Genomic DNA, 17344 nt, shown 5'->3' with positions numbered 1-17344 from the left:
CTTTTATAACATTATCTTTTCAAGTGTTTTTTACTTTTACAATATTATAACTTCTTAAGTCAAGCTTGGTTTCATGCCGATCTAAAATAATGCAAAAATTCAAATTAGCTTTAGATTATAGTTATTTCTTGTCAATTCAACTATTACATAAAAATTTTAAATTTGGCGTAGCCCATTCAAACAAACATTTAAAAAAGTAAATAATCACAATAGTAAAGTTTAAAAATATAAGTGAGAAAAACAATCAAAGTGGAAATGAGAAACAAAATTTAGTAAAGAAATAAGTCAAAAATACTTAATTATAATATTTAATCACGTGCATTGCACGTGCATAAATCCTAGTAAAAAAGTTAAAGAAGAATTTTTCAAAACAGACCCGCTTCAACTTTTTTTTCTTAAAACCGACCCGTTTTTTTTTATTTATCAAAACCAACCCGATTTTGTAATTAACAGCTTAATCACCATCCTAAACAGTCGGGGTTGGCAACCCCGACTATTTAGGAAGGTGTTAAACCCTAATTAGAAGCCTTAAACCCTAAAAATTAATGTCCTAAATAGTCGGGGTTGCCAACCCCGACTGTTTAGGAATGTGATTAATCTGCTAATTACAAAATCGGGTCGGTTTTGATAAATAAAAAAAAACGGGTCGGTTTTAAGAAAAAAAAGTTGAAGTGAGTCTGTTTTGAAAAATTCTTCAAAAGTTAAATAAACAAGTTAAATATTCCTAAGGGTATAGGGTTTAAAACAGTAAACGAATGAATTTGTGTTTAGGCAATGTAAACGGAGGGACATTAAACATAGTTCTACTAAGGACCTTAGCTATTTTTTAGTAGTTTTTTTTTTTAATATTTTCGTTACCAAACTATTACTTTTAGTAACTTATATAATTTGGTTCAATAATCTGCTTTTTTAAAGAATTTATTATTTAGTTTCAAAGAGAATCAAACGACGAAAAAGAAAATATTATAGAAAATAAATTTGTTATAACATTTTTTTTGGCAACCAAATAGCCGTCCCTGGAATCATATCAATTATTCAAGCTTGATTTCTATGATTCATCTATCATATCAATTAGGCATCACCTTTTTATTGAATGCTTTGACCCTGAATTTAGGAAACCGCTCATGAGTTTTTATTGAGGAATTGGGAGGATACTGTTTTTGATGGTTTCCCTTAATTTTTTCCCTAAAATAAGAAACTAACCAAACAGGCCCAAAAGTAATTTTAATAATGTAAGAGACTGATTTAAAAATAGCAAAGATTTTGGGGAGCAATAGAACTGGGCCTTACCGGACTTAGCCCGTTTTCAAAAAAGTGTTAAAACCCCCCTACACGGCGAAAGGCCCCAAACCCCCAACATCTTCTCGTTTTTTTGACCGCCGTCCCCAAATCTCTCACCTAGGGTTAGGGTTAGGGTTTCCCCTCCCCTCCATCGCCATGGATCTCTCCTCCAAGAAACGGAAAGCCGACGAGAACGGCAACGCCGCCTCCCTCCACCCATCCTTCACCTTCGACGACGCCCAGAAGCTCATCTCCTCGATCCCCCTCGAGCACTCCATCCATTCGCCTACGGCTCCTCGATCACTCACCTAATCCCTGCACGTCCGATCCGCGCCGGACAAAGACCCGCTGACCGTGAAGCTCTTTCGTCGCGCCTCGGCTGGGAGACACACCAGCCTCCTCCGCTCCGTCTTCTCCCCCTACGGAGAGATCAAGGAAGCCATCGTCATCTGCGATAAGATCACGGGCAAGTCGAAAGGTTACGGCTTTGTCACTTACGTTCACGCTGACGCGGCGATTCTTGCACTAAAGGAGCCTAGCAAGAAGATTGATGGTCGGGTTACTGTGACTAATCTCGCTGCTGCGGGGAACGCTGGAGCGGGACCTGCTGCGGGGGCTGTGGCGGTGCCGGCGGCGACCGTGGATGTCTCGCAGAGGAAGGTGTTTGTTGGGAATGTGCCGTATGATATGCCGTCAGATCGATTGCTGTCGGTGTTCTCGAGCTTTGGGGAGATTGAGGAGGGGCCGTTGGGGTTTGATAAGCACACGGGGAAGTTTAGAGGGTATGCACTTTTTGTGTATAAGACTGTGGAGGGTGCTCGAGCTGCGGTTGCTGAGCCCAGGAGGATAGTTGATGGGCAGTTGATGGAAGTTAAGTATGCGAATGAAGGAAAGAAGAAGCCGGGGATGGGTGATAATAAACCTGCGACTGTTGCAGAGAATAAGCCTGTGGATGGAATGTTTTAGCGCTGGGTTGGCGGTCACAGCGCCTAGCTTTGCCCTGGGGTCTCCTTGGCGGCCCCCAAGTATGGTGGGCCGGAAGCGCCGGTTGTCCTCGTATGGCAGGTTCTACCCTTCTAGTGCGCTCAGTGGGTTCTCGGGGGCCGGTGGTTTGGGGAGTCACGGTATAAACTCACCATTGCAATCTTCGATCGGTTCAGGATCAACAGGGCAAGTTCCTTCGTCGCATAGTGGGGGGGCTGGACTTGGTAGTTTTGGAAGTGGTGGAGGTTTTGGAGGTCCTTATGGGTCTTCATCGCAGTTTTCAGGAGGTTCTGGTTCAGGTGGTTATGGTGGTTTTGGGATGGGGTCTTCGCTCTATAACAATAGGCTGCCAGCTAGTTCGGGTGGGATGGGGTCTGGTGCGTTTTCAGAGGGTGGGCCTTATTCGTCCTTGGGGCATTCTGGTCAGCATCTTCAATCTGCAGGCTCACCACCGGGACCTAGAATTCCGTCTGGTGGTGGGATGTATCAAGGCCTGCCACCTTATTATTGAGGTAATGTATCTTTCTTCGTAGATACTTAATTTTGTTTGTTGATGTAGAGTATTCGTAGGTTTTCTGTTTTTGCTAGCATTGCTTATGATTTAGTGCTTATGTTTGGTTTGCAATTAGTATTAGGTTCTGATTATGTTTCTTCTAGGCATGACCATGACCATGACCATGATTGTTTGTGTAGTATGCTGGGAGTTAGATGGTAACTTTGATGCAATGCTTTTTGGGTGATGTTCATCTTCTTAAGGCCCATGCCTTTTCTCTTGAGGATGATTTGCATATGCCTATTTTCGTGTATCATTTTTATGCTTGTGACGTTATTTGCGTGTTAGAAATTGTGAATCCATTTGTTAGAAATTGATTGTTAATTGTGCGTTGATTAATGTCAAATTGAATTGCAATAAACCTCAAAAATATATGGTTTGCTTGATTCATAGTATGGAACTTTTTAAACCACTTGATTTTTGGTCAATGTGACTTGTAGAATTTCTGCTTTGCAATGAATGTTTTGGATAACCAACTTGAATTTCCCTCAATACGTTTCTGAGGTGTGTGAAGTCCTCCTTACATCGTCATGAAGTGTTATCTTTTTTCACGCATATGATATATGTAAGTTGATATATGTCTATATTACACCTAAGGTTTTAAATATCGGATATCGGGGAAATATCGGATGGCCAAAATTCATATCGGATTGCGGATATCGGGGAAATATCGGGGATATGTGGTAAATATCGGAATGCCATAATGAATGTTTGCATACATAGTATAATGCATTAAAATATAATCTCAACATATGTAATAAAATTTAAGCATACAAAATATGAATAATATGTGTTTAGTATCACTAATCAACCTTCTAAAACAAACAAAAGTGCAAAGCAGCGTTGCAACATTCGATCTGCTTTTTTTAGGGCAAAATATCATTTGATATAATGGGGAAATCTTGATATCTCGCCCAAAAATTCCAAACACGGTATATTATTTTGCAACAAGCTATATAAAAAGATATATTGGTCCACATATCGGCTAATATATCGGCCATATTGGGGATTTATCACTCAAAATAGCCAAAAAGCGGTAAAGGATATTTAAAGACCATATCGGTTGTGGCAAGCCATGTAAAAGGATATATTGGGGGATATATCGGGCCATGTCGGGGATATTTAAAAATTAAAACAATGAATTTACACCAAACTATTCTAATACATGACTAGGTATTTGTGTGCATATTAAAACAACTTGGATAGTTACTTAGGACCTTTTCAGTTTAGCTTTATTCACCTTCAAAACGAACAGTTGGGTTTAACTGAGACTTTGATTTGATTCAATACTGTCATTTATTCTTCAAGATACTTTTTCTGCTACTCTTATTTGTGTGCGAGTGTGCGCTTACGTGTGTACACACGTGTAGTTACAGGTCCACCACACTTTCATTTTGGGAATAACTGTACTCAGCCAAGTGATTATCTTGTCCTGCACCTTTTGCAGTTGGTGCTGTGTGCCACTTTTGCGCCTTGCAATGTGAGATTATTGCAGTAATAACCTCAGTCCTAACCTAGCCTCTCTTCTTATAACCATTAAATATTCAACATCATGTTGGCTTTGATCAATGCTTAAACTTATCTATGTTTAATACATAGTCTACTAATTTTGATTGTACTAAAAAAATTCAAATCTTTAAGTGGTATGTATAATTTCAGTATAGAAAGCATTTGCTAATTTTTAGGACCTATTGATTTGAATTTGCAATTTACATTATTCTTTCTCAACTGTGCACGTTTCTTCCATTCTGTTGATCTCAGGTAGTTTCTATCTTCTTTAGTAGATTTTTAGGACATTCATGAGTAGATTGAACATGTCTTTAAGCAATGGAAATTGTAAATAAGCATTACGTCTTCTAAAGGTTTTTTATGCAGGGACAAGGAAATTGTTAATTGGTATTTTTGCTAGTGAATGTACACTTGTAAACTTTAAGTCTACAGTTGCTTATTGTATGTAAGCTGTATACTGTGGTCTATTGGTTATAGGCTTGTGACATGTTGAGTTGGTTGTCATAGTTCTGTCTAAAGTTTCCTATCACAGTCATTGTATCTCTACAAGAAACCTTATTTGGCCTCTAGGCAAGTGTCAGTAGCAAATTGGTGACTTTTAAGGGGAATGAAGCATAGTAATGTAGTTTATGTGCTGAATATGACCTTTTGTTTTGAGTTGCAATAGCTTGTTTATGGAATCCTAGAAGATATTTTAAGCTAGTTTCTTAACCAGGAAAATGTCTAGTATGGTTGTCCATAGCCACTTGGTTGTAAATACTAATGGATGGTTTTGGGGTTATTAACTTATTATAGATGCCCAAGATGTAATTTTGCTGTATGCTTTGCTTTGAGCACCATTAGAGCTTGTAATTTGTTTTGCAATGAAGTACACATTCCGTTATATTATTCTAAGATGGCTTTCTTAATTTGACTTGTTAATCTCCTGCAACATATTGGCTACTGTATTGCTATTTGTTTAGTTAGAATCCTATACAGCTGTATTGGCAATTTTAGATTTTTTAATGCTTTCCTTACTGATATTCTCTATTCTTATTGCAGTTTCAGCAGTTGCCGGTATGAAATGGTTGAATTATTTTATCATTTTGCATGTTTCTCTTTGTTGTTTTCTCATTATGTTTTTATTAACTGATGAATTTTTTTTTCAGTTGAGTGGATTAATTAGTTGTTGTGGTTGACTGTTTGTTATAGTTGAATGATGGCTTGAGCTTATGATGGGTGATATTCAGGTGTAGGACAACTTTCGGGAGCAATGCTTTAACTGGTTGTGCTGAATGCGAGACATATAATCTGCTTTGATGAATGGTTTGCAAACTTTGTTGGTGCTTCTGCATATCTGCTCTGTAATATGGCCTGCTCTCTGATTGCTAGTTGTTGGGTGTTATTAGTACTTACTAGTCTGGTAGTACACTAGGAATTCTTAACTGAGAAACAACATAATGATGGGGCCGTAGCTTTTGTCTTTCGTTCTTTCCTGAGTATTACCTTTGATCTCCCTTGCTTTTGGATTTAAATATCCCGAGTTCTGTTTGTCTGCTACTGGTTGATGATGACTACTTTTGTTATATATTTTTTTAGTCGCTATCTACAAATATTATGTATGGTTTACTTTACATGCTATGCGTATGATATATAAATTTTAGCGGAGGTTTGCTATCATGGTGGTTAAATTAATAATGTTTGATCTTGTAATTTCTCTTTTTCTTTTCTTTGGCTTGGAATGCTTCATGCTTGCAATTTATTAGTCCTTATCTCTCTTTAGGATAATGTTCACCTGGAAACTTTGTATTCCTGACGGAAGTTATAGGTTACTTGCTTTAATATGCTCTGGGTTAGCAATTGCAAATATTACTTTCCTGATTGGCATCCTAATTTGTTTGAAGAACATCTCATTGCACATGAGGTCTCAAGGTACCTTATGCCACTTTAAAACTAAATCTTGTTAGGTTTCTAGTATCATCAGAAGTAAAAAAGATTCATGCCCTGCGTTCTATGGTTGGCAAAATCTCATGTGAGCAGATGCTGTATTAGGATGCTGTTGGTGCAGTAATGATGTGCACTATTGTTGCTTATGCTTCTTCTTTCTTTGTCTATCTGCTAATAATGTAGCCAAATGATGTTGCTCTCGGTAGGTGTGTTTGCATGCATCATTCAGAAGTATATTTGATATTGTAGTTGAATTTTCAGGTTATTTGTTTAAAATATTGATTCAAGATGTACGAGTATTTGGTTAACATATTTATTGCTTGCCCTTTCCAAAGAAATAGTTTTTTCATCTTAGAATATTTGAGCTATGTACCTGCAGAGGGAAGAGATGCTTTATTTGGGAAAAAAACTACATTGTATTCCTAGCTGATTTTAGCATTTACAGTTGCTATGTGTGCTCCTGGAGTAGAATTTTATCTGAACCCTGCATGGTGCGCGGTTCATGGTGCCGTATGTGGGGCAGTGAAACTACGAAACCTCTCCAGACCCAGAGACTAGGCTCCTGGAGTAGTAATTTTCGTAATTTGCCATTCATTTTCTATGGGTGCTTTGATTTTATTTGCTGTATCAATGATTTTGCTGGCTTAAGTAATTGCCAAAAATGTGTAGGCATGCACTAGTGAAAGGGTTTATCTTGGTTATGCGAAATCAAACCTATTCGCCATTATTAGATTAAGCGGGTTGGGTCATGTCTCATACCTATGGGGATGTTTTGCAGGGCTTATTTTTATAAGCTTTTAAGCTATCTTAGCTGTTGGTGGCTTTTGGTTTTTATCCTAATAATAGTATAAAACTTTTTTTGGTAGAATAGTAATTTGTTTGGTCAGACCTAGCTTATTAAATTGAGCTTATAAGTTGGTTTCTGAAAGGCTGGGGTACACCAACTTTTTAAAATAGGACTTCTAAGCTAACTTTTATGGTACACCAGCTTTTTAAAATGAGATTTATAAGCTAACTTATATGATATTTTACCAAACAAGTAAATATAGAAAAAATAACTTAAAAACTAGTTTGACCACAAAATTTGCTCCCCCAAACTCCTTCTATATCACATTTCATATATAAATAGCAATGAACTTTTTAAGTGTTCTGCAGTTATTATTGTCAGAAGATTTCTGCAAGTATGTCAGAGTTTGTTTTATCTTTCCTGTAGGAACAATCTTATAGTCATATATGTTGTGATGGAACTGTAAACCAAATTCATATTTTCTTGGTGACAAGTAAATGAGTGTTTTTATTGTTCTGTTTTCAGGACTTGTCTTTTGATATTTTTATTATGTCAAAATGTATTAATATACCAGAAAAATGTATCAAAATCAAATTAGATCTTTGAGATGTTCAACTTTCTTTACTGGTGAATGCATATTACTTGTGAATTCATATGGATCTTTGCGTTATTTTTTTATAGTGAGGGTACTATTCTAAAACATTCTGGATCTGCATTTTATCCGATGTTTGTTTTTTTATCCTGATGGGACTATTTACGAGGAATGGACTACTTAACACATAAAAGGGGGACTAAAGCAACCCAGCCTCCCCACCTTTACAATGCAGTTACTGATCACCTGGGGGATTAAAATTTTCTAACTAAAAAGCCCGTGTTCTTTTAAGTCTACCAAATCTTGCGGTTGTTTTCTATCCATCTTTTATTTTTCTGTTGTTCTTTCTTCGTAAAATTTTCTCTGCTGCTCTTTTTTGGCTTCTCATTTTCTGCTTTGTGTTTTTCCCCACATCTTCAATGTAATGGGGAGACCTATAAAGCCTGAACGCCTAGGCCTACACGCTTGCGTGCTGCAAATTTGCCAAAGAGGAAACCACTGAATTGTATAATGTCAGTAATTTTTATGCACTCATTTGATTTTGTTAGTTAAGAATAAGAATGTTTCGACTTTCAATCCTTATCTATGCAAGTAAAATGTTTAAAAATGCACCTCCTTGTTTGGGCTATCGTTGGAGTGTAAATTTTCATTACTGATATGTAAGTAGTGATATTTGTTGACTTGAGTGTGCGAATGTGATTTTACAGACGGCCATTTGCTCAAAATTTGATGTTCTTGTCAAACATATGCATTAATACAGCTGATATGTGAGGGTAAGATGTCACTTTTGTCAGAACATTAGGCTGAAGGCTCATTAATCCCCTAACAACAAACCGTAGTATGAATTAGTTTAACTTAGTTCGGGTGTTAGACCATGCGTAAGCATATATTAGACTGCACAAAATAGTCCCAGAATAACTCAAACCCTAGGATTACAGTCTGGCTGTTACAATTACCCCTAGTCCAAAGATAGAAAAACAAACGTGTCCCGATATTTCTGAGACTCACTGCTGCTTACCTCACTTGCATTTTTATTCTCTCAACCCCTAGGCTTATGTAATTAGTAGTGTGCCCTAACAATTACTTTCCAGTCTATCCAGAAATATTCTGTTGCTAAAATTCGCCCGCCTATTATACAGATTGATCCATTTGCTCCAAAAAGACATGCCCGTTAAATTAATTCCCAACCTCTCAAATTTGTTTAGTTTTGTATTTGTCGAAATGGGGCAAACTGAAAGATGGCTTGTCTAATGCTAATGCAGATGAAGTAGGGTGATGTTGCACGAGTATTTTCTGAAAATACTGTTGGTCCTCCCTTTTTAATTTCTGCGGTTTTTCTGGACTGGGCACGGGGCTAGCTGTATTTGTATGCTTAACGTTTGTTACTGAATACGACTTGAAATCTCTCTTTAAACCAACATTGAAATCTCTCTTTAAATCTCTCTTTAAGCCAATAAATCAGCATCGTCAGGTTTGTGAGGCTTTGATTCAGCAGTTCGGTCTGATCAGCCTGGCACAGAGGCAGTGATCGGCGGACAAGAGTCACCATGGCAGTGAATCCCTCTTGAGCTGTCGGCTCAAGACAAGCCGTGTGATGATATTTCCATTTGAGGCAATTGAAATCTAGCTATCCCACAGGAATCATTCAAGCAAAGGGAAATCCAGGCGGGTGCGCGGATGCGACTGTTGTTAAGCGTTTTGTTCTTGTAATCTCTACAACTGTCTTTGGTTGGCCTCCTATTTCCCTTCATTGCAATAAATGTCCTTCACTCTTTGAGTCCTATTAATTGCAGCCGCATGTTTTCACTTTATTAATGGACTTTTTTGGTCTACTAGACTTTGTACAAGCAATTTATGTTCGGGCATTTTTTTGGCAGGAACTGTTAACAACTTGATTTTTGGTGCGTAGTAGTATGCTTATGCAACTGCAAAAAATACTGTTGCTAGACTATAACGTGGTAATCTTCAACTCTCATCACAAATTCGAATTTTTGGTGTAATGAAATGAATTGTATGACGAAAAATGCTTAGTGGAAGTTAAGAATTGTATGACGAAAAAATGAGAGAGCGAGGGTGGGAAAATGCTTTGCAATTCAAAAAAAAAAAAAAAAAAAAAACTAAAACTACGGAGAAAATAAGGGAGGTTCGACAAGGAGAGCATGAATCAAAGCATTCCAGGTATCTGGCAATCCTGGAAGACACCAGTGGCTGCAATCAGCAAACAACTGAGGCTGCTTTCGTTGCTCCTCGTTTAGAAGCTTCCCTTGCCTCACAGTGTACACAGATGTATGTGCATCACGCCGATACTCTGATAATCGAGTGACGTTGAGGTAATTAACTGGAACCCTCATCTTCTTTATAGTTTGTTCCACTATGTTCACCATTGCTGCTGGAAACGTTTTCCTGTAAGCCTCGTTGTCGTTGGTGATCGGTTGAGTCTGGTTGTAACACTGGTGCAGATTCGACCTGCAATCATGCGAGAAATTTAGATAACTACGCAAACGAATCCACACTAGGGAGCCGCTTATTTTGTAGTACGAGAAATGTATTTGCAACTAAGCGCTTTGTATGTCTACCTTTTATGTTCGGGGGAGATGCTGCGAAAGAAAACACTGGTTTTGGTCGGACTCACGGTGTGGTCGATCCAACGAGCCCAAGTGCTCAGTGCGGTCTCAAATGCTGAGTGGCCTTCCATCTCCTGCACGATCTTTTCCCCATCCTGATAATAGTCCCATCTGCATAACTCAACTTCAGTCCCTTTTTAACTCTACAGTAACATCAGGATTGATTACAGAATGCCCTCTTTCAATCTTTACATGAAGGAAAGCATGAGAATTGACCCACCTTTTAAACCTGCCAGTATGAGTCCACCAGTGGCCGGTGTTGAACACCATCACATCGGCACCTTTCCATCTCTTCGGCTCTGAAAGCTCATCGAGCTTCAACACCTTCGATCTGTTTCTCGTTTCGTACATTTTGATCAGGAATGGACTCCAAGAGAAATCCAGCGAGAAACCATAGTCCTTGCGTTGCAATCAATCATCAATTAACTTAATCTTAATCAAATATGTTTCTTACGGTGGAATGAGGCATCTAGAGTACAGATGGCATGGAGAATGTGATTGGTACTTCATCTCCATTTACCACAACAATCTACTATCTCTTGTCTATTTTCTGCTGACAGTAATTTTCTTTTATTGCACGTCAGTCAGTCGATAGAAACAGCCGTTACAGTCGAGGATTAATTTAAGAATTTTTGATACCACCCTTGTCTTGATTATTTAGATAAAGAAAGTTTGATCTCACAAAATACCATGTATTTGTTCGCGATATGAAAATAGTACATCAGATCAGAATAATAAATATACAAGTTTAAAGGTATGCCTCCATGTAATGCAATACAATAAATCAAGCCACAAAGGAGAAGAAAAAAAAATATAATTAGTAGAAATAAAAACATTTCTTTTTTTTTTTCCTTTCTCAAAGATTAAGAAAGATGCGTGAAGAAGTGAAATGTACCAGAGCTCGAAAGGTTCTGTAGTAGCCGCGCAAGTTGACCAAGGCACGAGATGGCTTAATTGAAGCGTAGAGCATACATACAAGTGACTCCCACTGATTTCTATTAATAGAGTCACCAATGATCACCATTCTCTTCCCTCTCAATTTCTCCAACATGTAAGTCCCATTAAACCTTTCAATTCATGACAAACAGGGGGGAAATCCACATTTAATATATCAAAAGTAGGTTCAAAATAAAAACGGTTAATTGCAGAGCGCCCCCCTTGCACTATGAATATGTAACCATTAATATCCCTAAGCTATTTTTTTAGCACTTAACACCTCCTGAAATGCAAATGACATTATATCATCTAGGGACCTCAATTTAACTAAACAAGACTAGATTGTCCTCGAAAATAAGGAAAATAACGTCATCTAAGGTTCAGAAGGTGCAAGTACCAGAGAAAACTTTAGGAACAATAAATGGAAAAATTTTGCATACCTTGGTATATCACACCCCCTTGGTTTCCACCTCCAGTGCTCATAACTTGAATCTGGCCTCCCATTTTTCTGGCAACTCACTTGTTCACTAAGAAAAGGACATTGATGATCATGATAGAGTGGATAACTCTTTGGATCATAAACCCACATCCCATCAAATATATCGCACTTTTCCTCCTTCGATTTCTCTGATTTTATTTCCATAGCACCATTTGACGTCAATTTCTCTGATTTCACTTCCATAGTGCCATTTGACATCAATTTCTCTGATTTCACTTCTCTAGTACCATTTGACTTCAGTACAAGTTCGTCCTCTGCTGGTGTACTTACTTCCGTCTCTTTAGTAGTATTGAGTTGTAGAGTCGAGTTCTTCTCTTGCGCTACTAGACATGAGCTATTTTGCGTAGTCTTATAATTATCGATATCCGAGTTACCAAGAGATGGAATAATGGTGATGAGACTCTGACCTTGATCATGGAGAAAAATGAAGAGAAAAGAGACAAAGAATACACTCAATATACAAAGAGACCATCTCTTCTTGATGATGGAGAGCTCCATGCATTTTTGGGTATTTTTGAGTTAGGTGATCTCAATATGTACAGTTTTGTACTTTATTCTTTGGGGCTGTCTTTTTCCTAAACAATGATGGTTACCTTGTGACATTGTCTATCTTTATCATTTTAAAATTAAAGTCTAATTAATTTTATGAGGTTTTGAATAGCAGTTGTACCTAAAGACTCTTTCTCGTTGAGAATGAGGGTGTGACCTACCAACCATTCTTATTCTCTCTTTTTTCTTGGTTTTTTTAGATCAATTTGGTTTGGGGTTGACAATATTATTTATTGTACTGTTTATTTATTTCATTTTTTCCCCTCTGACTTAATTACATTAAACATACTTGGTCATCAAAGAATCAAACTTGCAACAACAGGCTGTTAGAAAAATTACGAGGGACATAAAACAAGTGGCTCGAAAACCTTACAGTCTCTTTCCAAATATTTCTCACTGTGACCAATAATATACAATGGAAACATGTCCAGAAATGGTTAATAAAATTTCTAATACAATATAATCCAGGACCTAGAGGCTGTTTATATAATACAAGTTGATTGATTCAAGACACATAAGATAGAGACAGAACAAAAATTAACCACTCACGAACAAACAGGTTGATTTCTTTGAATGACAACATGTAGATAGTTCCACTAAAACAAAAGATTGAGAAGTATGCATGAATGGTACAATGAAAGCTCCCTAAACATTTTTCAAATACAGCATAACTTAGATAATCAACAAACAAAAAATTGATCAGGTATAGCCCAACAAGTTATTTTGCGAAGGAGTTCGAAAAGCCCCGTGTGGTTGGTTTATTCAAATTGTCTTGCTCTGTGGCGTCTATACTCCTCAGATCTCAACTTCACTAGAAAGACTGCAAATCTAAACAATGCCTGAACTTGCAAAGAGAAAGGAGTTGACCGTCAAATTGCTGGATTGTTTGTTGTACCAACATTCTTCACTTTCATCAGCTTCAAATTTTTGAGACACTCCGACATTAATATGGTTTCTAACGTCAGTATGCTCGGTTCCCTCATAACACCTAGAGTTTCTTGAGTCAAAAGAACATATAAATTTCACCGAGTATGCGTTTACGTTGTCAATATTCTTCGCATCTCAGCATCATCACTAGACGTGCAAATCCAAACAATGCACGAACTTACACAACAAAGGGGCCTGATAATCATATTTGCCAGATTGTCCACTGCGTCAATATTCTTCAGTTTAGTTCTACACTTCCATTGCCTTCAATTCTTGGAGATACCGTCAACATCAATATGGTTTCTGACACCAGCATGTTTGATCTGCTTATAATATGAGCAAGAATTTTTTTTCTCCAATATTAGTCCCTTAAATCTTTCATACTTGGAAATAAATCCCTCAAATCATTGAATGCTATTAGGTGTCCCAATTCTCCCAAGTTGTTTCAAAATAGTACCCCTAATTGCCACTTCTACTCTTGATTGCTGGGACAATCAAAATAGCTCAAGAATTGGGGTACCTAAATTTTCAATGATTTGAGGGACTAATTTCAAAATGTAAGATTTAAGGGACCAATATCGGAAAAACCCTATGAGAAACTCAACATTGAAATAAAGAGAATCACAAGTTCATCAATGGTGTGTTTGGGAGTTTACTAAGGGAAGGGAAGGAAAGGTAAACAACGGGAAGGGAAGGGAAGGGAAGGGAAGAGAATTGTAATATGTTGTTTGGGAGTTGAGTAAAGTGAAAGAAGGTGAAAGAAAGTAAAAATATGTAAATTTACATAAATGACATTATACTAATAACACATCAGTACTTTTATTTGTTTTGATGGGGGTAAGAATGTCATTACACCCCTTTACCCTCCTTTACCCTCCTCTACCGCCCAAATCGGGGGGAAAGAAAACCAAGCAATTTTACCCTCCTTTCCCCTTCCTTCCTCCTCTCTACCCTCCTTAAAAAAACTCCCAAACAAGGTGAAAGCCTCATTTCTCTTCCCCTCCCCCTCTCTACCCTCCATCCAAACAAGGCACAAAGGTGATCCAATGATAGAAGCATAAAGCCAACGCATTTAATGTATCAGGCAAACCTGGAAGGCAACAGTGCCTACAGTTTGCATACCCATCTGGTTGATTCTGCTGTTCATTAGTTAGAAGCTTCAACTTCCTTGAGGTGTAAATAGATGTATGAGCATCTTGTCGGTATTCTGACATCCTGATAATATTGAGGTACTTTACTGGTGTTTTCATCTTTTGAATGGTTTTCTGTACTATGGAAACCATGGGGTCTGGGAACCATTGTAGGTAGGTTTCGTTGGTTATTGGTCGGGTTTTGTCGAAACACCATTGTAAGTTTACCCTGCAAATATTTCATATAGTTTGTTTAACTTGATGCTTTAGTCTTCAGAAAAATTTCGAGAGATAAGATTACCTGATGAAATGTGCTTAATTGACGTATGATAGTATATATGGCTCCATCCCTTTGTGTATGAGTGAAACGATCTACCTGAGTCATCAAAAGTTTCATATGACAGAAAAGTCCTCTCTCAATAAAAAAGGGATTTTTTCCTTATAGCTTACAAACCCAAAGTTTTACTCCCATTTACTCCATCCAGTTCTATATGTTCCAATAAACCCAATGTACAAAGTTTGTTTACCTGTAAACCCGAAATGTAAAGTACGAAGTGTATGTCTGCATGCAATAGGGTGTATAACTACATACTATAGGGTGTGAAGCTACATACTTTAGATGTATATCTATATACCTTATTGTGTATAGGCATATACTATGTATTCCACATTTTTGGGTTTAAAGGTAAGCAAACTTTGTATGTTGGGATTATTGGAACATATAGAACTGGGTGAGTTTTTTGGTAACGGGAGTGAAACTTGGCGTTTATAAGCAAAAGCCCCTGAAAAATCTGTCAACTCCTGCTCAGCAGAGTAAGTCCTCTTTCTATTAGAAGATAGAGTAAAAAATCTATTAGGGAAGAGGTACTCTCTATATCAAAAAAATATAACAAATCCCATATGACATATTTTACCCATTTATGTCATATCTATTTCTATATATCCTTAGGAGTAACAGCTTTAGGATGAGATTTGTGATCCTATGTTCAGATTCGCTTGCAAATTTTAACAAAATGCAAGAAATTGTCAGACGATTAATTTAGTCAAATGATTAACAGTTTACATTATATTTTAAAAACAATCACCTATTTATTTTTTATGCGCGCATTGGTGAGATGCTAGAAAAAAGACGCTAGTCTTCATAGGATCAGCCTTCTGATCGCTACAATGAGCCCACGAAGTCATCGCAATTCTGAATGCAGGATATGCTTTCATGTCCTTCACCATCCCCTTACACTCATAACTCCACATGCATCACGTCACATAAACTCTTAGCAACAATATCAGTTGAATTCTCTCCTTATACATGAAAATAATATATTAAGTTGCAAATTGAACCTACGACTCTTAGTAACAATATCAGTTGGATTCTCTCCTTATACACGAAAATAATATATTAAGTTGCAAATTGAACCTACGGTTTTTGCCTCCCATGGTGAGTCCACCAATAGCCGGTGTTGAAAACCATGATGTTTGCTCCTTGCTATTGTCGAGATGATCCTGAAAGCTTCTCAAGATTTATAATCTTCGACCCATTTTTCTTTTCATTCATTCTGACCAAAAATGGTCTCCAGAAATATTCCACAGTGCAACCATAATCCTGTGTCAAATATGAAACGGAACAACAATAGCTTATAAGATTTAGTAATTCAATAACTAACAAAATATTGACAAATGGAGTTGACATAATACAACAGACAGTTTGTTAATGAGGCGAATTTGTGGAAACAATTAGCCATAATTAATGAAATTCATTATACTAAATTTCTTTATGAGCTCCTCTCATATGAAATATCGGCCCTGTGGCTGTAACAAGGTAATGTTTTTTTTTCTCTCTCGCAGAACTGTTAATGGGAGACATTTGTGCTCTTCCTTATGAATTTAAGTAGCTTCAGCTATATATGTGGGTATGAATGAGCTTGAACAGTTCCTCTGTTTGCAAAATCTACATAGATTATATATGTAATTTCTGACTTATGAGAAATCCATGCCTAGAAATTATCGACTAACCAAATGATATGAGATGGCTATGATACTATACACATCAGATAACCACTTTGCACCAAAGCTTGTTCTCATGGCTCGAAAGATCCTAATGGGGCTTGCCTTCACGACGGCACGTGATGACCGACCAGATGAGTAAAGCAGGCACGCGAGCGACTCCCACAGCTGGTTTCTGTCCAGAGAGTCGATCGCCTATGATCACGACACGCTTCCCTCTCTCAATCTCCCAAGCATGCGCGTACCATTAAGCTAAAGCGGCATTTGTCATTGGATTAGCCGAGTTGGGGGTTTGTACACTGATCTAAACAAGTTGACATTCATTCATTTAGTGCACCGTTAATGCAATGGACTGAGAGTCACCAGGACCATCGAACGAACCACGGGAGGAGGAGAATATTTCTAGTTTATGGGGATCAAAGTTACATCAAATTGACCATTTCCGAGGATAAGCTATGACCTTGCGACGACAACAGACAACAGAGCTTGAAGCCAATTTGTATGGATTTTGAGGGGGTTCTCCCAGCCGTTCAGATGCACAATAAGAGGGAAGTGCTGGTATTTCACTACCCCCCCTCTTCCTAACGGTTAGAACACCCATAGGATCTTTAGTCTTCAACCTAGTGCCAACCGGAGGGATTTATTCACAACACTTGAACTATTTAATGGACTAATTTTAAAATATGAAGACTTACAATTAAAAGATTTGATGGACTGATTCAAAACGCTTGAATTTTGAGGGATTAGCTCGAAAACATTAAAGATCGCATGGGCGCGACCAGTTGCGAACAACAGGGAGGCAATATGGAAATATGCCCCCAAATGTGTGGTCAGAATGGACGGCTCGCATAAAAAGTATGCGGGCGCGTCAAATCAGTTTTGTTTTGGTAAAACCCGGAGAAGTTTAAGCTCATTATGCGGTTGCTTTATTACGAACCGACCGCATAAAAACTACGCGGGCGCTTTAAATCTGTTCGGGTAAAACCCGATATCTAAAATCCCACCCGACCCGATTTTATATACCCCAAGATTAAAAACAAAACCAG

General features: G+C 37.7%; 2 protein-coding genes across 2 annotated transcripts; one reads left to right on the top strand and one right to left on the bottom strand.

Moving 5' to 3' along the window:
* LOC109829937 (UBP1-associated protein 2C) lies at nt 1438-5969 on the top strand. The gene is made up of 4 exons (XM_020397041.1): nt 1438-1477; nt 1625-2240; nt 2308-2777; nt 5557-5969. Exons 1-3 carry the CDS (start codon nt 1438-1440, stop codon nt 2774-2776), a joined length of 1125 nt encoding a protein of 374 aa, XP_020252630.1. The 3' UTR covers nt 2777; nt 5557-5969.
* On the bottom strand, nt 9756-12189 carry LOC109829930 (protein trichome birefringence-like 42). The gene is made up of 5 exons (XM_020397031.1): nt 11633-12189; nt 11152-11323; nt 10477-10655; nt 10209-10367; nt 9756-10098 (listed from the first exon to the last, which is right to left on the bottom strand). The coding sequence occupies exons 1-5, from the start codon at nt 12187-12189 to the stop codon at nt 9756-9758; spliced, it is 1410 nt and encodes a 469-aa protein (XP_020252620.1).

This window comes from Asparagus officinalis, chromosome 1, assembly GCF_001876935.1.
Source record: "Asparagus officinalis chromosome 1, Aspof.V1, whole genome shotgun sequence".
Taxonomy (NCBI): domain Eukaryota; kingdom Viridiplantae; phylum Streptophyta; class Magnoliopsida; order Asparagales; family Asparagaceae; genus Asparagus; species Asparagus officinalis.
This window is presented reverse-complemented; position numbering and strand designations above follow the sequence as displayed.